The sequence below is a fragment of the Pangasianodon hypophthalmus genome, chromosome 2, assembly GCF_027358585.1.
Source record: "Pangasianodon hypophthalmus isolate fPanHyp1 chromosome 2, fPanHyp1.pri, whole genome shotgun sequence".
Classification (NCBI taxonomy): Eukaryota; Metazoa; Chordata; class Actinopteri; order Siluriformes; family Pangasiidae; genus Pangasianodon; species Pangasianodon hypophthalmus.
In genome coordinates this window covers 27,586,190-27,608,115 of record NC_069711.1, presented here as the reverse complement: position 1 = coordinate 27,608,115, position 21,926 = coordinate 27,586,190, and the positions used below count along the sequence as shown (strand labels likewise).

The 21,926-nt window shown below is 39.8% G+C and overlaps 1 protein-coding gene across 1 annotated transcript; it reads right to left on the bottom strand.

The window, feature by feature from the left end:
- Window positions 1-199: 199 nt before the first annotated feature.
- chpfb (chondroitin polymerizing factor b) lies at window positions 200-19,351 on the bottom strand. The gene is made up of 4 exons (XM_026933592.3): window positions 18,895-19,351; window positions 16,848-17,415; window positions 7,676-7,858; window positions 200-4,641 (listed from the first exon to the last, which is right to left on the bottom strand). The coding sequence occupies exons 1-4, from the start codon at window positions 19,182-19,184 to the stop codon at window positions 3,379-3,381; spliced, it is 2,304 nt and encodes a 767-aa protein (XP_026789393.3). The 5' UTR covers window positions 19,185-19,351; the 3' UTR covers window positions 200-3,378.
- Between the last annotated feature and the right edge of the window lie 2,575 nt (window positions 19,352-21,926).

The window sequence follows — 21,926 nt, the reverse complement described above, 5'->3', positions numbered from 1 at the left end:
TACTAATAACAACTCGTCCTAGAATCAAAGGAAAATCAATATTTGCTCAAATATTGCCTGTGGATATGACCATCACCATGATTTTTATTATTTTTTTGTGTAACAAAGATGGTAGTCTCTCTTTTTTGTTCATTTTGTAGAGAGCACATAAAACATAAATCAATAAAATAGTTTTTGTTTGAAGAACAACAAAGCAGGCTAACTAATTGGATCGTTTTATAAATTCATTTCACAATTGTTTAATAAGAACATCTGACAATGGGAAATCAATTTGGGTATTACAGGCAGTAAGAAATGGTTTCATTTCAGAATGTCAGCAGAGTGAATGAGACTTATGAGACCTTTCACCCATTCTTATAATAGTATAATTTCTTATTTAGAACTATAAAAATAATGTTACCGTATCTCCAAGCGAGACTGCTGGCTGCATGGAAGATGATGAATTATTCTAGTGAAGTGATGTATTTGCCTTTTATGCCATCTAGTGACTATTATTGAAACTACAAAAACAGGTCACAGTTACATGATATGTAGTATTTATATTTTTATCACAAATAAAATAAAATGAACTTCTCCTCAGACTCAAACATGGGAAAATGGTTATCTGTGTACAACACACCCCCAGTGTCTTTTCCATTGTCAAACCTTGATTGTGTGCAATAAAACTTCACATAGCTGCTACTGAAGGTAAAGGCAAGGAAGGGGCTGATGCACAGGGCGGGAGGTTGATAGGGCATTCAATTTAGCAGAAAACTGTAAAACAATTTTATAGTCTTAAAACATGGTACTAAACTGGGGTACATATTCTTGTCTCTGGAAGTATATAAAATTTGCTCATAAAGTTGATGCTTTTATCAAAACAATTTACAACTAAGACGACACAACTGGACAGTTGAGGGTTAAGGGTCTTGCTCAAGGACACAACCATAGCAGCTTGGTGGTGCTTGAAATTGAACTCACAACCTCCTGTAGCTAAAAGTCTTAACCGCTGAGCCAATGTACCCTTAACTGGATGGACATACTTTTAAAGAAATGTCATTAAGTTACACAATTGGACTTTAAATTAAATAAAGATACATTTGTTTGGCTATGTTCACATTACAAGCTTCACTGAATGATTCTGTTTTTTTGCTCAGATTGGATCTGCCTATCTTGATGGTTCGCATAGCTGTCTTTAATTTTAACCAACCTGTCCCCAAAACTGCACATCCATTTCTTGGGCAATTGTTTCGAACACAGCTCAGTTTCAGCAGGTTTGCTTGTATCAAGTCCCCAAATATCAATAAATCACCAATTTCTCCTCTCCTTCTTCTGAATATAGTGACTGATTTTGCTGTCCTACGCTATTGTATTGCTGCACTACTGACACTGGATGATGTCGAGGACAGTGATTTAGTCCGATATGAAATTGTGTCCCCATAGTCTTAAAAAGTCAGATCTACATAGGTCACATTAAGGCCAAAAAAAAAAAGATTTGTATCACTTTAACCTGGTAATGTGAACACATGCTGCACTCATGGGAAGTAGGAACTTGCAATTGGAAGTCTAAATTGGAGTTTATGGTGTATTTACTTTAATATTGCCATACAGTTTGTACGTATGTACGTTAATTGATGTAAAGTACATACTACTATAAACTCATTTAAAGTAGCTTAAAGTGTGAGCAACCATATAAGTTGAGGACACCTTCCCATCTTTCCTAGTAGGAATTCCAAGGAATTCCAGGGCATCTTCTTTGGTTTTTCCTAGTTCCTAGTGGAGGTTGGCAATTATGCTGCATTCATGGCCAAGTGGGAACTGAGAAGTTTTCGATTTCCCAGTAGGAAAGATTCATTTGAACTCCATTTCATAATTCGTATTCATAAGTTTTTCGAGAGCTCAGACCTCTCCGAGTTGCGATTTGGTGACATCAATTCAACATGGCGGCGCTCACAGTGAAGAGTAAGAAAAAGAAATGAGTGTGATTTAAAGTTTCTAAGCAGCCTTTTGAGTTTCTGCTTATATTTGAAATTGCTAAATACTGGGTGATAACTGAAATGTTAATGTGCTTTCGGTGAGATTTTTTGATCAAACTGGTCTTTCGGCACCATTAACAGCGAATCATCACATCCGTTTAAAAATAAATGAAGCACTAACCAAACAACTCTTTAATTCCCGTTTTTGTAGACAGGTTACAGTGAGAATTTTTATACATTTTTATGTTTTATACCTGACTTCAGACGGCTGAGTTCGCATGAACGCTCTAGAGCAAAGTAGGAGAGTGGGAGAATTAAGGAATGGAATGTGCCATATTATCTATATGCATTTAGCTTTTTCCTGCTATTGTTGCATCTTTAACATCGGTAAATCTGTGTCTTGTACATCAAACATTTGGTCTCATTATTTAAAATGTACTGTTATTATTCCTGTTGTTGAAATGCTGTTTGAAGGAAAGTAATACATGACAAAATCAGCCTGTATGCCCTCCCCCCTTTCTTTCTGTATGACTGTCAGCTGTCAAGCCCAGAATGTTCAGTGTGCATCAGCAGGTCAACCCGTCTTTAACAGCTGTAGCAGCTACATGCTATATATTAATATATATATTTATCTTAATATTAATATATAGGTACTCAAATATATAATGCACTACATATTATAAATAATAATAATAATAATAATAATAATAATAATCTCATTCAACAAGATATTGGTACCACAGAGGCCAATGTCAGGCAGTCAAAGCACACTCACACACACAGAAACACATACACACACATACAACAGAGACATGTATACATTCATATCCTTGTAAAGCACTGATCATTTGTGTTGCTTATTTCCTCAAGTAATACAATTTGGGCAAATGCAACACAACTTGAAAAATGCACAGTACGGCACTCACACTGTTTTCCAGATTCTTTACAAGTCATGAAATACATTGTACCATGAAGAAAGGCACAGAGGCTATACAGATCTGGTTGTTGGCCCCTGACAAACATAGCAAGCATGAAAAGGAATGTGAGACAGAAATACATTTCGAACACACAAGCATTTGGAGATTCTTGGAACTGGACGCTGAATTGGATGGTTTCCATCCTTTCTGAGGTCTCTAGTTTTGTTGTAAACAAAATTAGCCATAAAGTTTCCTCCAGGATACTTATTGCTTCTGACAGGGCCACCACAGAGATGTTCTTCAGTCTGAACCTCCACAAAAAGTTCCTTCAAATGCAGGTTTCCATTCTGCTCATTGCTGGGTTATGGAGTGGTGGCTTGTTTAGAGGATGCCTAGCACCTTGTTGTTTGCATGTTCTTTCAAATGATTTGTAGAAATCTCGCAGGACAGAACATGCTAGCCTGTCGCCAGTCTCCGATTCCTGCAATGCGACTCACGAAAAGGGCTCAGGTACTGTTGCCTTGCTCTTGTTCGAACATGAGCATGGCGAGCTGGGACCGGGAGCCGATGCTTTCACGTTTGCTCTGGAGGCAACGGTGGAAGATGTCCTCGCTCAGCCGTGCATCACACGTGTGATTTCGGTACTCCTGGCGCAGCGCAGGCTCCACGGCACGGAACACGTGCAGGCCTGAATAGCGCACAAACACATCGTAGGTATCCAGGCTCTCCAGCAGCTCCTCGTCCTCATGCGCATCGGCGTCCATGCGTGCACGAGCAGTCATATAGTCACCATTGTAGAAGCATGCCTCTTCAAAAGAATAGCGGTCGAAGTGGCCCGCCTCACGCACTAAATCTGTAGCCGTGGGCAGAGCCTGATCCGGATACGCCACTCGTGGGTTGAAATTTTGAAAATGGATGGGGAAGAAAACCTGCCAACCACTTATAGCATTCATACGGCAGCGATTCAGGAATTCGGAGTTGAGTGCCGTGTCAGCAGTAGCTAGCAAAAACAAAGTGTCTGCCGGATGCTTCCTCGATACCACATCCAGCACACGCAGAAGACCCGGATTCTCTGTCTTCACACTGATCCATGGCACTTTGACATTAGGAAAGCGCCGTTCTATTGCAGCCACTTTTGCCTTGACCTCAGCAAAAACATCATCAGTGCCCACTTTCTGTGCCTCTGCAGGCTCATACAGGAAGAGGAAACTGAGTATTGCATTCTCAGCTGGCTCAAACAGACCTGAAGCGCAGCGATCAAGAAACTGAACCGCTGTAGTACGGTCTGCACTAGTTAGGGGCAGCAAAATGTGCACCCGTGTGGCCTCCGTCACATACGGCATGGGGATGATCTCCACCCGGCTTAAGGGCCGCAGCAAATGAACGCGCCGCGACACCAATTGCCCCGAGCCCGATTCAGTCTCAGCCCGGAGCTGAAGGTCAAGTGTGTATTCCATGCCGCGGGTTGGATCAAAGCGGCGGTAGCCATTGACTAACTGTGGGGAACTCAGCTGCAGCACAGGTGAGTATTTCTTATTCAGCTCAGCCACAGCAACATTAATGACATCATCCACATCGGCGCGGTCGGCGCCACTCAGCTGGCACTTTGGCGAGCCATCGGCACAGGAGAACAGCTGCTCCTCTGTGAAATAGTCCCAGCGCAGCACCTCAAACCGACTCTTGGGCTCGAAGGGAGGCGGAACCCCTACAGGCCACGCTGCGCTCCTGTTGCCATCCACAGCCAAGTGGCTGATGTTCTTTATCTCTGCCTGGAGCAAACACAAAACAAAGCACTACAATCAACATCAGAGTAACTGAAGCATTACTGATGTTTGTGTAGAGCTGATCATTAAGGTACGTTTCTTTTGGAGTGTGTCACATAATCGGGATGTTGAAACAAGGTCACTGAGAAATGTAGGAACGCCAGTAAAAATATTGTGTGTTTCAACAGCTGCGTAGTGTTTTCTTTGGCTTTTCTGTCAATTGAAACTGCAGTACAACACTCCACTGCATTTAAGCTATCCATTTAGTATGTGTGGCCGCATGGGAAAACCCTTCACATGGTGAAAAACTGACATTTTCTATTATATATAGTTCTGAAAACTAGAGGGTTTCTAGAACCGAAGTATCTTCATCACAAGTAAAGTTCTAACAATTTAAAGTGTGGTTACCCCTACAAGTGAAAAGGGAGAAAACTGCAGTTAAAGATTTTCGTTCTGACTGTAAGGCAGAAGCATTGTGGACATTTTTACAGCCAGTATCTAATGATCATACTGAAATGATTAGGTGTATGCCGGGTTTGCTACAACATGTTACTATCCACCAATTTGATAAAGTGTGACATTCGCTGTGTGAGAAATTCACACCTGGCCAGCAAGGTTTTAGACATCCTTAGGCAGATTATTTATACCGCTGCACTTGATAAACTGGCTTCTTACCCAACTTGATCTTTGCAGGAAGCCTATACAAGATTAAAAAGAAAATAAAAATATTTTGGTAAAATATATTTATGGTTTCTCAAAGATGAGGTGTGAAAATGTTAGAGGCAAAAAAAAACAAAAACAAAAGACATATTTTGGCCAAAAATAGATTTTCATCACCAGAATTTAGCCGCTGTAACATCCAACAGGTTTTCCCAAGCTGCCACACTCATGTATTAGGGTCGATTTGAAACAAATAACCTTATAAGTGTCACAATACACTTTTCTGAGATACTGTCTTACCTTTTTATTATTGTTTTTTTTAATAATTACAAACAAGAAAAAAAGAAAATTTTACTTGCTCTTTAAAACTGTCATTATTAATGAACAAAAATAAAATAAAAATATTAATAAACAAATGATGATGACAGTTGCAGTCCCCTCCAAAAGTATTGGAACTGCAAGGCCAATTCTTTTGTTTTTTTATATACACTGAAGACATCTGGGTTTGAGATCAAAAGATGAATATGAGACGAGAGATCAGAATTTCAACTTTCGTTTCCTGATATTTAAATCTAGACGTGTTAAACAACTTAGGACAGGGCACCTTTGGTGGCCTCTATTTGTATGTGAGCAAAAGTATTGGAACAGATAGCATAGAAGTAAATAACACTTAATATTTGGTTGAATACCCCTTGCTTGGAATAACTGCACCAAGCTGGTGACATCACCAAACTGTTGCATTCTTCTTTTGTGATGCTTGTACTGTGGCTTCTTTCAGTTGTTGTTTGTTTTGGGGGGTTTCTCCCTTCACTCTACTCTTCAGGAGGTGAAATGCATGCTCAGTTGGGTTAAGGTCTGGTGATTGACTTAGCCAGTCTAAAACCCTCCACTTTTTAACCCCTGATAAAGTCTTTTGTTGTGTTGGCAGTGTGTTTTGGGTCATTGTCTTGCTGCAAGCTCCTCACAATTAAATTGGATTTATTTCTTTGTAAACAGGCAGACAGAATGCCTGTGTAGACTTCTGAAGTCATTCTGCTGCTACCATCAGGAGTTACATCATCAATAAAGATTAGTGAACCCATTCCAGAAGCAACCATGGAAGCTCAAGCCATGACACTACCTCCACCATTCTTGACCGGTGAGCTTGTATGTTTTGGATCATGAGGAGATCCTTCCTTTCTCCACACTTTGGCCTTTCCGTCACTTTGGTAGAGGTTAATATTGGTTACAGAACTTTTGTGGCTCAACTCTGTATTTCTTTGCAAATTCCAATCTTACCTTCCAGTTCTTACTGGAATGATGAGGGGTTTGCATCATGTGGTATGGCCTCTATATTTCTGCTTTTGAGGTCTTCTTTGAATGGTAGATTGCGATAACTTCATCCCTGCCATGTAGGGGCTTGTTGGTGAGGTCACTGACTTGTTTTTGGGTTTTTCTTCACAGCTCTCACAGTGATTCTGTTATCAACTGCTGTTGTTTTCCTTGGCTGACTTGTTCGAGGTCTGGTTGTTAGTATACCAGTGTTTTCTTTCTTTTTCAGGACATTCCAGACCGCTATGCCCAATGCTTGTGCAATGGCTCTGATCAATTTTTCCTCTTTTCTCAGCCTAAAAATGGCTTGTTTTTCTCTCATAGACAGCTGTCTGATCTTCATGTTGGTTTATCCTTTTTAAAAAACAAATGAGTCTTCACAGGTGAAACACAGGGCTCAAACCAAGAGTAGACATTCAGAGCTATTAATTGATTAAACTATCAACAAAAAAACACCTGTTAATTCCAACGATCCAATATTTCTGATCACTTGAAAAATGGGTGGGATCAAACAAAAGGTGCCATATTCTAAAGTCGTTTAACACATCTAGATAAGTCATATCACCCACCCCACTACTCAGTTCGGAAGGTTTTAAGCAGTCACTGAATTGTAAACAGTCGATCCAGTCTGGCAACCTTGATTTCCACATAAACACCTCTTCCACAGAGGTGCATATACTTTACACCAATTCTAACTTTCCTGGTTTGGCATGAAGTAATGATGAGTCATCCACAGCTACATGGTGTGTGAATCTCAAATATTGAAAGATCATAAATTATTGATAGTAGTTCTATCACATAGGAATAATAATCCAAATGGAATGGACCAGGGGGGTGGCAGGCGATAAGGGGGGTGATTTTTGTTTTTGTTTTAAACAGGGGGTTGGCATCCCTTCAGGACAGCCACTTGCTATATCTGCTAGATTTCCAAGAATTAATGTGCGTGTAAGAGAGCTTAATTATATAATTATGAAAAAAAGAATTATGACAATGGAAAGAGAGAGGAATAAAGAGTGAAGGAAGGAGCTTGGTACAGAGGGACAGATAAGAAAGAACTGGAGACTTTCACCTGAAGTTTCTTGATCTCTTCATAGGTTTTCTGTAGCTCTCTTTCTGTGAAGTATCTGTGCAGGCGATACATCTGCTCTGGGCTGCTCACTGGGTGAACCGAGAGAGCATTCTGGAAGTCTGGGCTTTCATCTCCACTCAGGTCCATGGTTTTTTTCATCTCAAAGTAATTATAAAGAAGACCCTGTGAGACAAAACAAAAAATATCCAAATATGACATGCAGTCCAAAACCAACTAGTTCTCAATCACTAAGCTTTAAAGCATAATGCTGCATCTTTCATATACGCTAAATTACAGATCATCATAACTAAAAAGCACATGACCCTGCCAAGTGCTCCTGCTGACAGCAGTAATGCTGTTTTAAACATCTCATCCTAATTACCCTAATTAACTTAACGACTCTCAGCAGGCCATCCTGCAGAGGGCAGGAAGTCCTTTCACTTCTGGCTTGCTCACATCAGAGACTAGTCATTCTTCTTTGCTAATCCTACTGCCACCGACTTAACGAGTGCCAAGATCCAAACCTTATTCCGCAACGGAAACCAAAAACAATAAAGGCTGACTATGTTTACATCATAGTCTGTCTAGGGATAAACCAAGTTTGAGTGTCTGGATCCTCCAGTAGTCTTGCTCTCTGAAAAGTTGTGATTTTGTATTGGCTGGAGTTTTGCTGTATTGTCAGTCATCTCTCTGCAACTCTGTCTGGCTACTGTTAAACCACCACATATCAATCTAACCATGCAAAGCCTGGATTACACATATGTGTACACAAGATGGCTGCGGCACATAGAGTATTGCTCATGCACATCCACAGAAATACACTCTATGTGTCTGTGTGGTGCAATGCCAACACAAATTGTGGGGCCAGAATAGCACCACGTGACACTGTGTCCGCAACCGACTAAACAAACCAGCATTGTGTCTTCTGGATCTTCTAGATTAGTAAATACTTTTGAATGTGAGGTCATAACATTTGTACTCAGCTGTGTTCTCCTATGCCAAGGAGTTACCCTAATACTCCTACTACTGTGTATTACGTATACAAAATGTATCATTATACGCATGACCAGTGTTTGGAGCACTCTAGACTACAGTGAGGGGAAAGTATTCAAACACTTTCTTTTGTTATGTAATATACTTTCATATATCCACTTCACATTTACACACAATGTCTTTTGACTTGTAGTTCATCATTCATAAGCCTTTATAGGAGAAAGGTTTTCAGACACTGTATACAGTCAGGTCCAAAAATATTTGGACAATATTTGTGGACACTAACAAGTTATTGTTATTTTAGCTGTCTACCACAGCATATAGAAATTAAACAATGAATATGACCACTTTTTAGATGTGGTCCCCCCTTTTTAAGGGACCAAATGTAATTGGACAATTGCCTGCTCAGAGGTTCCATGGCCATGTGTGTTTTATTCCCTCACTGTTTCTCTACACATACTAAGGTAAAGTTTGGTGTTCCACAAGGTTCTGTTTTAGGCCCACTGCTTATATATATATATATATATATATATATATATATATGCTACCTCTGGGTAAAATTATTCATAAACATGGTATTAGCTTCCACTGTTATGCTGATGACACACAGCTGTATGTTCCAGCAAAGACAGATGAGAAACATCAGCTTAATAAAGTTGAGGAATGTGTAAAGGACATTAGACACTGGACGCTTATTAACTTCCTTCTACTTAATTCTGACAAGACAGAAGTACTTGTACTAGGACCACATGCAGTTGGAAGTAAGCTTTCTGATCGCGTAGTATCTCTGGATGGCCTTTCTGTTTCATCATGTGCAGTGGTAAAAGACCTTTACCTTTATTGACTCCAGTCTTTCAACTGAAGCTCATGTAGATAATATTACTATTACTCAGATACATTACTAAGATAAGAAATATAATGTCACTACACGATGCACAAAAAAAGTTCATGCTTTTGTTACCTTTAGGTTGGATTATTGCTATGCCTTGCTGTCTGGACGTTCCAGCAAGTGCATAAACAAGCTCCAGATAGTCCAGGATGCAGTAGCAAGATTCCTTACTAGAACCAGAAGATATGACCACATCACCCCTATCTTATCCACCCTGCATTGGCGCCCATTAAAATTTCGCACTGATTATAAAACACTATTTACCTATAAAGCACTGAATGGTCTCGTTGATTGTGGAGTGGCTGGCCACTTTATATCACAGGGCACCCTCATGTCTGTGTTACTTTCTGGCTCTCCCTTTTAGTTACGCGGTGATAGCTAGTCTTGCCGGAGTCCCTGCACTCTGCACACAGTGTACATATTCTTTAACCATTGCGTGGTAATTAGCATAACTAACAATCTCTCTCTCTCTCGAGCTACACATGCTACTCCTGAGATGCCAGTGATCCTGACCCCTTCTGCTGTCTGGACCTGCCTGATTCATCCAGATGCCCTACTTCTGGTTCGATTTCTTATCACTTGGAAACCACTCGCTGGAATTATTTATAATCGCACTATTTGTTGTCACTCAGATGACGTCTGGTTCCTCTCAACGTTTCTTCCTCATATCGTCTCAGGGAGTTTTTCCTTGCCACCATTGCCTCTGGCTTGCTCATTATGGATGAATTCACAAATTTTAAATTTATAACCTGAGTTTATATATTTCTGTAAAGCTGCTTTGTGATAATGTCCATTGTTAAAAGTGCAATACAAATAAAATTGAATTGAATTATTTCACTTACAAGTAAGCAGATAAAAGGTCTAGAGTTGATTTCAAGTGTGGCGTTTGCATTTGCAATCTGTTGCTGTTAACTCTCAATATGAAGTCCAAAGAGCTGTCACTGCCAGACAAGCAAGCCATCATTAGGTTAAAAAAATCAAAACAAACCCATCAGAGAGATAGCTAAAACATTAGTTATGCCCAAATCAACTACTTAGTGCATTCTTAAAAAGAAAGAACACCCTGGTGAGCTCAGGAACACCAAAAGGCCTGAAAGACCACAGAAAACAACTGCTGTGGATGACAGAAGAATTCTTTCTCTGGTGAAGAAAAGCCCCTTCAGAACAGTTGGCCAGATCAAGGACACCCTCCAGGAGGTAGCTATAACTGTAGAGTAAGTACAGAGGGTTGACCATAAGATGTAAACCACTGGTAAGCCTCAAAAAGAGGAAGACCAGATTAGAGTTTTAAAAAAAAGAAAAAGACTGTACAGTTCTGGAGCACCATTCTATGGACAGATGAGACAAAGATCAACTTGTACGAGAATGACGGGAAGAGAAGAGTATGAAGAAAGGAAGGAACTGCTCATGATCTGAAGAATATCACCTCATCTTATGGCTGCCAATGGTACTGGGTCCTTTGTATTTATTGATGATGTGACTGCTGACAATAGCAGCAGGATGAATTCTTAAGTGTATAGGGCTATATTATGTGCTCATATTCAGCCAAATGCTTCAAAACTCACTGGACAAAAAGCTTTGAAAGTAACCCAAGACTATTTTAAGGTAAAGAAGTCAAATGGCCAAGTCAGCCACCTGACCTGAATCCATCTGAGCATGCATTTCACTTGCTGAGAGCAAAACTGAAGTCAGAACGCCCCAAGGACAAGCAGGAACTGCAGACAGCTGCAGTAAAGGCCTGATAGAGCATCACTAGGTAAGAAACCCAGCATCTGGTGATGTGTGTGGGGTCCAGAGTTCAGTCAGTCATTGACTACAAAAGATTTGCAACCAAGTATTAAAAATGACAATTTAACTTAAACAAACTTTAGTTTGTCCGATAAATACCCTCACATTAAAACTGAAAGTCTACACTTTGAGGTCATTTTCATTATTTAATTTCCAATATATAGGTATGCTAAAATAACAATGACTTTGTCAATGCCCAAATTTTCATGGACCTGACTATGTATAGCACTTGTCTCACTGTCTTGTTTAAAGATGTGGTAGCTGATTAAGTCAAAATACATAATATTACAGGGTGTCCCAAAAGTCTGATCCCTGGAGGACTACTGGATAGGCCACCATGCTCTCACCGCTGCAGCTTGGGTTCGATTCCTGGCCAGGGAACCAATCCCAACCACTGGGGTTGCACACGACAGTGCACTCCCAGTGCCGGGCCCAAGCCCGGATAAAATTGGGGAGAGTTGTGTCAGGAAGGGCATCTAGCATAAAAACTGTGCCAAAGCAAATATGCGGCCCAGTGATCTGCTGTGGCAATCCCTAACGGGAGCAGCCGGGAGAATAACAACAACAACAACAACAACAGGGTGTCCCAAAAGTCTCCATACATAGGGCAAATTAACACTTTTTCACAAAATGTCTTCTAAGATTTTTCATACATTCATACATAGTTTATATTATATATATTTTTTCAAGATAGCCTTTAAGAAAGACACAGCTGGACTGGGAAGCTGTCACAAGGCTGTGATGAACTTTAACAGGAAACATGGCAAGCACATCACACACAACACTGTTGTCAAACGTATTAACAAATTCAAAAAGACTGGAAGTGTTGCAGCCCATCCGAGAAGTGGACGTCCACAAACATCCACTGACAAAGGCACAACCAACGTGGTGCTGGTGTATGTAGTCCCCTATGTATGGAGACTTTTGGGACACCCTGTATAACGAAGTTTTCCTGGGATTTCAGTTAAATATCTGATCAGAGGAAACTTGCTATGGCTGCCCCAGGCTCTTTAAAACAAATGACGTCGACCACCTACATGAACAAATCAAGACAAAGGGGTGCCTCTACTTGCCTATCAACCATGTTGCCTGTCAAAATTCAGGCATTCTAGCTTAGGCAGAATGTGTGAAAATTTCAGTTTTTTGTGATGTTAAAAAAAAACAAAAAAACAGATAAATAATGTCAGATCTTTTTCCACCATTAATATGATAATAGCAACTAACAAAATTCAAGTGAAAAACATATAGAAACCTTTTAGAGAAAAAAGAAAAAAAGAAAAAACTTACAATAACCTGGTTGTAAAATGTGTACACACTTTTATAATGGAGCATTTGACTGTGCTCAGAATTCAGTAATCAGATTCAAACTCATGTTCAAAAGTAATTATTGTACATCTGTCTTCAAAGAAGTGATTCTGTTTAAATAAAGATCAGCTGTTTCGGTAGGATTTTCTTAACATCTTCTTGGTTTCATCAGACTCCTGAAGCCATGGTACAGGACCTCAGTGTCGAAAGTCATCAAACAGGAGAGGGGTACGAAAGAATTTTACATTTGATGTACCATGGAACACCATAAAGGCCATCAGCAAGTGGATAAAATGGTCTCATCACAGTGACATTACCAAGAACAGGATGTCCCTCCAAAATAGACAAAAGGATAAGAAGACTTATCAGGGACGAGGCCAGACCCTGATGGAAGCCCTTGCTCATAAACAACAAAAAAACAACAACATTCAATCTTGCCTAAATCACCCCAAACCATGTGGGGAAAAAAAATGTGTTATGATCTGATCACACCAAGGTAGAACTTTTTGGGCATAATTCTAAAAAATATGCTTGCCACAAAAAACAACACAGCTTATCACCCAAAGAACACCACACCCATGGTGAGGCACGGTAGTGGCAGCATTAAGCTATGGGGCTGTTTCTCTTTAGCAGGGACTGGGGCTCTATTCAAGATAGAGGGAATCATGGACAGATCCAAATACCACTTTGGCACAAACCCTGCAGACCCCTGTTAGACACGTGAAGATAAAGAAAAATGTAACCTTCCAGCATGACAAGGATCAACAAAGGAATGGCTTCAGAAGGAGCAGCTCAATGTTTTTGATTGACCCAGTCAGAGCCCTGATTGAAATCCATTTGAAAACCTATGGAATGACTTGAAGAGGGCTGTGCACAGGAGATCCCCTCACAATTTAATAGATTATGGAGCATTTTTGCAAGAAAGAGTGGAACAAATCAAGAATTTGGTATATTCTTACCCCAAAACATTGAGTGTTGTATTACAAGCAAAACGTGCTTTAACAAGTATTAGTTAAGGTGTGTGCACACTTGTGCAAACATATTATTGTAAGTTTTTTCCTTTTTTTCCCCTAAAACATTTATTTGTTTTTCACCTGAATTTTGTTGGTTGCCATAACACATTAAAGGTGGAAAAAGATCTTACATGAGTTATCTTTCTTTCATTTTTTTTTAACATCACAAAAACCTGCAATTTTAACAGGAGGGTGTAGACTTTTTATTTCCACTGTGTAAGAGTGATTGGGGTGTGATTTGTGTCCCACTGATTACTATTTTTTAAAATGCCTTTATCTTTTAGATTTACATGTATGTGTAGTATGTATAGTAAAGTGTCTGACATCAACCTACGTGCATTAATACAATATTTACAGCAATTTAGAAAATTCCATTTTAGCATGTCCCAAATATACATTTAAATATAATCATTTGAATACTTCACTCAACTCTGTTACCTGAACATTTTCACCAGGCATTAGGCTTGTGCTTGCGATTTTTCCCTGCTTGCCATTTACTATTTAAAAAAAAAAACATGCTAAACAATTTAATTGTCCAGAGTTTAAAAAAGAACAGAAAAATTTAAGTGCATTTCCACAGGTTTAAGGGCGAGGGTATAATAATATTTCCAGCAGTCAGGAACTGCTTGTTGGCAGTGGCACTCATGAAAACTGTTTTTAAGGCTATTCTGCAGTAAACAGTAAAAACCACAACAAAACATTTTCAATATAATCCTTTTAACTAATGTTAACTACGCACTTGTCTGAAGTTTAACCAAACATACCCTGATGTAACTTCATGTTATATATTATGTGTAATATGAATTTATTTCATATTAAATGTACTCATTTAATCTCCATTTACCTCGACAGAAATTGAGGACGCTCTGTAAGTCCAGACTAGAGCATGTGAGATGGGGAGAATGGGGTGGGGCTTCCACTGAAGTATCAGTATTGTTATCAGTTAACAGTGCTCAAAACACCTGTGAAAATCATTCCAAAATTCATCTGGCGTTTGTCTCATCTCCCATTTTACTGGAGAGGAAAAGACCACTCTTTTGGTATCTTTTTAGTGATAACTCATACTAGCATATACCAATGTTAAATTAGAGTACTCAAGGTTGGTGGGTCTTGTATCATAATATAATGAAACTAAAAGTCATAACAGTGAATAACATGGCAGTGTAAAACTGTGTCAAGATAATTAAACTATATCAAACAAAACTATTCACCCCTATGAAATGTTTGGAATATTCCACAAGTCTCATATTCAACAGGAAGTTGCATCATCCGAATGATCATGGGAAGATCACTGTTTTTTTTTTTTCTTTCAATGATTGTGATATTGATAGATAAGGTCAATTTGAAAGTACACAACAGTATTACCAAATTTATAGAATAAAAATAAATGAATAATGTTTTTTTTTTTAATTAAGTAAATCTTTTCAATGTCCTCAAAGCCCTCATGCCATTATTATGTGTATTTGCTAATTCTACGCTAAAAAAACTCAACCCTGTTTCTTATTTAAGATTAAATTGTAGCCACTGTCAGCAAAGAAACCTTGTAAAAAATGTGATATTATGTGGGTTAACACATTTTTGAGTGTTACAAGGGCTAAATGGCACCCCATCAGTGGAATCACCCATAAACCAGGAGTGGTGCGGTTTAAGGTATTTGGCAGCAAATCAAATCATGCCCTGTAAACTGCATGCAGCATACATATTGCAGTGCATCTTGGGACATGTTCTGTGAGACTGTGGCGAGGTTCACAAACTTATGACTGCTTCCTTGCAAGCGCATCGGCATCAGAAATAGGGACTTTGGCCCTGAAATACTGTTAGCGTTCATATTCTGGACCTGTTATTGCACTTCACTGTACTGCATCTCAATATGAAACAAGCCTCCTTCTCATCGGAGGCAAAGACTCCTGGGCATTGTGGTTTCCTGCTGACAGACGAGAGCTGAGTTTGAAAAATGAAGTCACTTGTGGCCAGCATAAACATGGACCTCTCAGGGGAATGCAGCAACATGAACAGTTTGCTTTATCTACACTGGTCTGCTTTTCGAGCTGGCCAAGATGATCCATGCCAGGTTATAATCTGTCAAACTCTCCTGCATATACAGCTCTACACTAATGTAGATTCTATTTTACATACAACTTAATTGGGCCTCATGATGAGTATCTTCAGTCGAGAGTTCATCCTCTACTGAAGAGGCGTATACTCTGTGTGTAGTTGGAAAGCCTTGAAGCAACACAACTTTAGCAACAAAATTAGAAAATATGTGAGGAACAGAACATAGCTGCATGAAAGGGTAGGAAAAAGGGAACCATTAAAATTATGAGTCATAATTGTATGGTGGCCTGCAAAAACCCTTCATATGGTCAAAATGTGACATTTTCTAATCATTCCTTTTTCCTCAACTGAAATATATTTACCATTTGAACGTATTTTAAACACATCAGTCCAATGCCAGGAAGGACACCTCACCTGTTTCTACATTTTAACCTAATCTACTTATGGAAAAACTGCCAAATTTTAAAGAATTGTAGGTTTAGAATGGGAAATGAGTTATCACTTTAGATTATCAGCATCATCCACATCTGTCTTATCATCTGAGGTAAAAGTCACTCGACTGATCTCTGTTCCTGCTAACGTCAGTGGGGAAATAATCGCTGATTAATTCAGTTCTGCTCTATTTTTAAAATTTCTTGTTTTAAGGTCATTTAGACATTTTACACCTTTTTTTTTTCACCATCATCTGTAGAGAGCGTGTAGTACAAGTACTCTTCTCTGTATCAGTGATGTGATGGCACAGGAGCACTGATTAGACACTGAACTGATCAGGCTTATGTCTGTTTCGCTGCGGGACGTAGGCTACCTATCCAAAAGCTTGAACAAACTATGCACACTTCTGTACCAAGGTTTTAGACATCTTTATGCAGACTGACTGCATTTGCAGTTGCTGGCTCCTTACCCAACAGGATGTCTGCAGGCAGAGAGCCAAGGCAAGGTTAGAAAGTATCCTAAATAAAATCATTTGCCTGTCATTTTGGTAAAGTATATTTATGTTTCTTCAAAGTAGAGGTCTAAAAGTATATTACTGGCAGAAAAACTCCATTTCGGTCATTTGGACGGGTTTTCGCAAACCACCAAACAATTAACCCTTATACAGATTCGGTACGTGCTAATGGATCCGTCCTACCTCGTGCTCCTTCACACAGCTAATGCCAGCATAATCGATGATGCAGCGCCCCAGCCACTCGTCAGGCCTGACACTAACGATGTCAGTTCGGCAACGCTCCAGGAAGGGCTTAAGCTTCAGCAATAAGGCCCTGGACAGGAGGAAACCTGAGCCTCCATGACAGTACCTTCCCTGGGCTTCACCTCCAATGAACTCCCCTGGGTGGCCCATGTACAACTGGAGGTCCATGCTCAAGTGGCCCACCAGTGTCTTCAGTCTGTCAGGCTGGATGTAAGTGTCATCCTGAAGTATGTAGAACCAGTCATACTCTGCTACATGGTGCTCCAGGAGGTACTGCACCGTCTGGAACATGTTGGGCACAGGATGCTCATGACCGTGGGCCACCACAAACATCCCGTGAGGGACTTTGCGGGTGTGAGAGCTGGTGAAAAAGATAAGACGGCCATCCAGGTGGTGGTTCAGGGTCCTGTTAACTGCCACGGCAAATGTGTTCAAGCTGTTTTTGGATGTCATGACTGCCACGAAGAGACGCTCATGAATACCCAGCTCCGTGCTGGCATACTTGGCTCTAAAGAGAATAAAGAGGGGAAAAAAAGTTACATAAAATTTAAATTACATTAAAAAAAACAGGTAGGCATAATGTCTTAGCTCTTCTTGTTTCTGTGTTATCTAATTCTGTTTCCTAACTCCAAACACTAAGAATCATGTTTCCGCCTAAAGATTTTGGGACAAATTTGTCTTAAATGGCTCTTCAGATGGAATGTTTTTCTTCCCTTATTCCTTTACTCCATCTTTAATTTAAGCTAACAAAATTATTAGAACTCCAGGTGTCTGGTATAAGAGTACACTCAAGCCCAAAACAGCAAATATTAAGCTTTTAATGGTCTTATCGACAAATCATTGGTCAGGAAATTAGCAAGAACTAAACAAATGCACTCCTGAGAGCTCCTGTGCCGCCATTTGCTCGTTTACTTTTGCTACAGTGAAGTATTTGAGGAAAAGCTAGAAACAGGGAAATTCATTTATATAGTCTTCTTGTATGCAAAGATAAAATCATGATAATGATTAAGATGTTTGATGTAAAATTCAAACTAACACACGTCCGGGTGTACAAAATTTTCCAAAAATGTCTTCTGGGATTTTTTTTTTTTAATGTTTAGTCATTATTTGGTTATCTTCCACTCCTTATGCAGCCCATCAAGGGTCACAAGGCTTAAATATTTAAAGAAATCAAAGGAAAAGCTATCCCATACTCACTTCCTTTATCTATTTGTTTAATTCTTGCTCATTTCCTGACCAATGAGTTGTTGTAAAGACCATTAAAAGCTTCGTATTTTTCCATTTTGGTCTAGGCCCATTTTTTGGCCAGGAGTGTAGAAATAATCAAACATATCCTCTGTCCGAAATGTGATCACTGGGAAGTGAACCAACAACTTAGTGTACAACAGGATGCTGAGCTCCTTTTAATAACAGGAGTGAGGGCAGACATCAAAAGCGTGAGATCAAATGTCTTTAATCATAGCAGTGTGGAAACCCAAGGGATTGTTGATGGTTGCAGAAAACAATATGCCATGTCAAGCACCTCTAACTTCTAATGTATAAACTGGCTGTGGAATAAGAGAGCACAGATGTGGTCTTTAGGCTGTGGCAGACGGGCGTGGACTCTCCAAAATAGTGATTGGCATTTAGACTCAGCTTAGAGATTGTTCTGAACTACTGAAATGTCCATTAGTTTTAATCCAGAAATAATGCGCAGGTTAACGTGTTGACCCCTACTGCATTATACAATCATGCTCTTATCCTGGCACTATTTATAGCTAAAGAAAAAAAAACAAAACAAAACGTCCGCTGCTTGATTATATAGTACTAAAGATTATATTTAGAACTTATAATGCATTGTAATCGCATTAAACAAGACAAACACGACAGCTGAGCTTAGGGGTGCTGAGATTTGAACTCACGACCTTCTGACTAATAGTCCAGCGTCTTACCCACTGCCCTACCTCTACCCCTCCTAAACACCCCTACAAGTGCTACTTATGCCTACCTGAAAACTTTCTTCGGCGGCTCTTGCTGGGCGGGCTTGTTGTATGGCACTATTTTTGGCTGAAAGTCGTCCTCCTCGGCGTTGCCCGTTGCTATCGAGCTCGGTTTGCGCGCTCCCTTCGCACCTCCCGGCGCAGCCACCGGCGCCTCCTCGGTCACACCGACGGCGCCGTAACCGCAGCTCTCGTCCACCCATGTAACGCTGAGCAGGCTGAGAGTGAAGCCCAGAGAGATGCCTACCACCACCGGGCCGATCGGCCTCGCCAGAGAGATCAGCGTCGCAATCCGCATTGCTGATTAACCGCCGCCTGGCCTGTCTTTCTATCGCCCGCTACTGACACGGACAACCAGCTGCTCTCGGAGGAGAGAAAGCGCTCGATACAAAGCCTCTTTTCTGAACGCTTCGAGGACAAGACGACGTCTCCGCTTGTTTAGTGACGTGTCACCGCCCGGAGCTCCGCCTCCCTGCTGACGTCACCAACACGCGCTGCTAGCTGATGGAGGCGCGGACTGTTTTGGAGTAGCACCATCTGCACCAGGCTGATGTTAACCCGTGTTTAGCGCTGATCTACCAAGGCACCAAGGAGACAGGCGGAGAAAAAAAAATGGAGTGAGGAAACTATGAAGGGATGGATGGATAATGGATACAGGAAACACCTTACAGCTATAGTTCTTGGCCAGAGTTTGGTACTTGCCCATGTAAACCCTGCAAAGGCATGCTAAGGGTGTAATACAAGAGAGAAGTTACTGTCCTGCTGGTGATCCAAGACCTCCTGGGCCACATCTGGAGCTGTGATAGACCATTCTGTGTCTGCTGAAGTTGTATCTCTGTTAGGATTGCCTTGCACTGAAATCAGATCTTATGCTGCAGAAAAATGTTTGAAAAGACAGTATGACTTGTTAAATCTCCAAACTGACACACAATCATAGCTGTTAGTTCTGAAATAATGGAAAGTTTTGCCAGGAAAGAAAAAAAAAAAAAACCTCTCAATTTAAAGTGAGAAAATAAAATTAAAAAGCAAAGAAAAGTAGAAATGATACCAATACATCAAAAGATTATTTTAAATATGGCATTGAGGATTAAGAAAAAAATGGCCTAAACTAATTAAAATAAACATTAAAATATATCTGTGCAAAATATGCACTAATTAAAATATGCATTTTTAATGACCAATCCTGTCGTTAAAAATGTTTTTTCTTTTCTTTTTTTTAACAGCTTCAGAATACATAGATTGTAAACACCTTGAGGGTTTCAGAAATGTATTGTGTGCTGGGAATTTTGTTTTATTGTTGGCAAGAAAGCTTAGACAATGTGGAAATTCAAAAACTGCCAGTATATCTGAATTCATGTACATGGTTCCATTTTAAAGTGATGTTTCAGTCAAAACTGCTGTTGAGTAATGCTGTGTGGATCTTATTGCATTTCTAAAGCACCTTAAGAAAAACAGCTTATGTTTAGACCCCTACAACAGTATTTAACAAAGAGGATTCCATGTAGAGCTCCTTTAGGAATCGAACAACCCTTCTATTTACAGAATCCTTGAGTATACTGTTATCTATAAAAATAGACAAAAAGATGTCACATCATTATGAGAAATGAAGCCAAAGCCACTGTTTCCTTCATTGGATCCTTTCATTATTATGGTTGGAGGTGTGGCAGAATTCTATGTTAGTAGTGATTCAGATGATTTCTATAAAAAGGTCACCTAAAATCAGCAGTTTTATAGCAGCTCTGTTGCTCTGCCAGTGTTAAAGGCGTGTAAAGTAGGGTTGAGTTAAACATTTCTATTCTCAGCAAAATCCCCAGTGCTGAATTAACACCCAGTGTGTTTATATAAAGTCCAGCTGGACACAAATGAACACTGTATAAGGATTGGGATTTTGCCCTGTAGGAGTTTATTTAAGCCAGTCCTTCTTCATAACATACAAGTTCTTCTTATTTTTACTGTAATGCTCTAGCAGAAGTGGTTGCTGGATATTTTAAATATAATTAGACAATATACACTGGGCAGAAAGTGTAAATGTGTATGTAAATACACTATATGGCCAAAAGTATGTAGTCGCCTGAACATAACATGCATATGTGGGGCTTCCCCAAACTTTTGCCACAAAGTTGGAGGCACATAATTATTATACTATAGTCTAGAGTGTATTTCTCTGCTGTAGTATTAAGATTTCCCTTCACTGGAATTAAGGGACCTAGCCCAAATCTGTTCCGGCATGACAATGCCCCTGAGCATGAAGCGAGCTCCATAAAGACACGGTTTGCCAAGGTTGGTCTGGAAACACTCATGTGGCCTGCATAGAGGCCCTGACATCAAACCTACTGAACACCTTTGGGATAAATTGAAACTTGACTGTGCTGGGCCTCCTTGCCTGACCTCACTAATGCTCTTGTGGCTGAATGGACACAAATCCCCACAGTCATGTTCCACAATCTAGTGGAAAGCCTTCCCAGAAGACTGGAGGATGTTATAGCACAAAAGGAGAGACCAACTCCATATTAATGCCATGTCTTTGGAATAGGATGTTCAATAAGCACATATGGGTGTCATGATCAGGTGTCCACATACTTTTGGCAATATAGTGTATGTTTTGCCTGCTCTTGTGATCGGTAAACAAGAACATGGAATGAAAGATGACTAGTTATTTATAGTCAAGTCAAACTCCAGTTATCACAAACATGGCAAATTAAGCTGATTAGAAGATAAGGATGTGCTAAATAATGAATAGTTTAGAAAAACTAGCATTAACAAAATATTAATGTACTTAAATTACTAGTTAATTTCATTATTTCCACAGCACTGTTGAATTCTGATTGGACAATAGGTGTTGCTTATGAACAGCAGCTGTGACAATAGCTGCTATAAGTTATGTACAATGTGCTGTTCATTAACACATAAAAAATGTAAATATTAGCAAATTGCTGTCATATAAGTGGAATAAAACACTTTGGGATATGCTGTTATTGGCAAATAAGCAACTTTGGGCTAGTAATGCATCACCACACTTGAATATTTTCCCATAACAGCA

Excerpts from the sequence above, each read along its gene's own strand:
- chpfb (XM_026933592.3), bottom strand. The coding sequence starts at position 19,184 with ATGCGGATTGCGACGCTGATCTCTCTGGCGAGGCCGATCGGCCCGGTG. Across the intron at positions 17,416-18,894 it reads CCGCCGAAGAAAGTTTTCAG|AGCCAAGTATGCCAGCACGG; the intron begins GTAGGCATAAGT and ends TATTCTCTTTAG. Across the intron at positions 7,859-16,847 it reads GCTGTGTGAAGGAGCACGAG|GGTCTTCTTTATAATTACTT; the intron begins GTAGGACGGATC and ends TTTGTCTCACAG.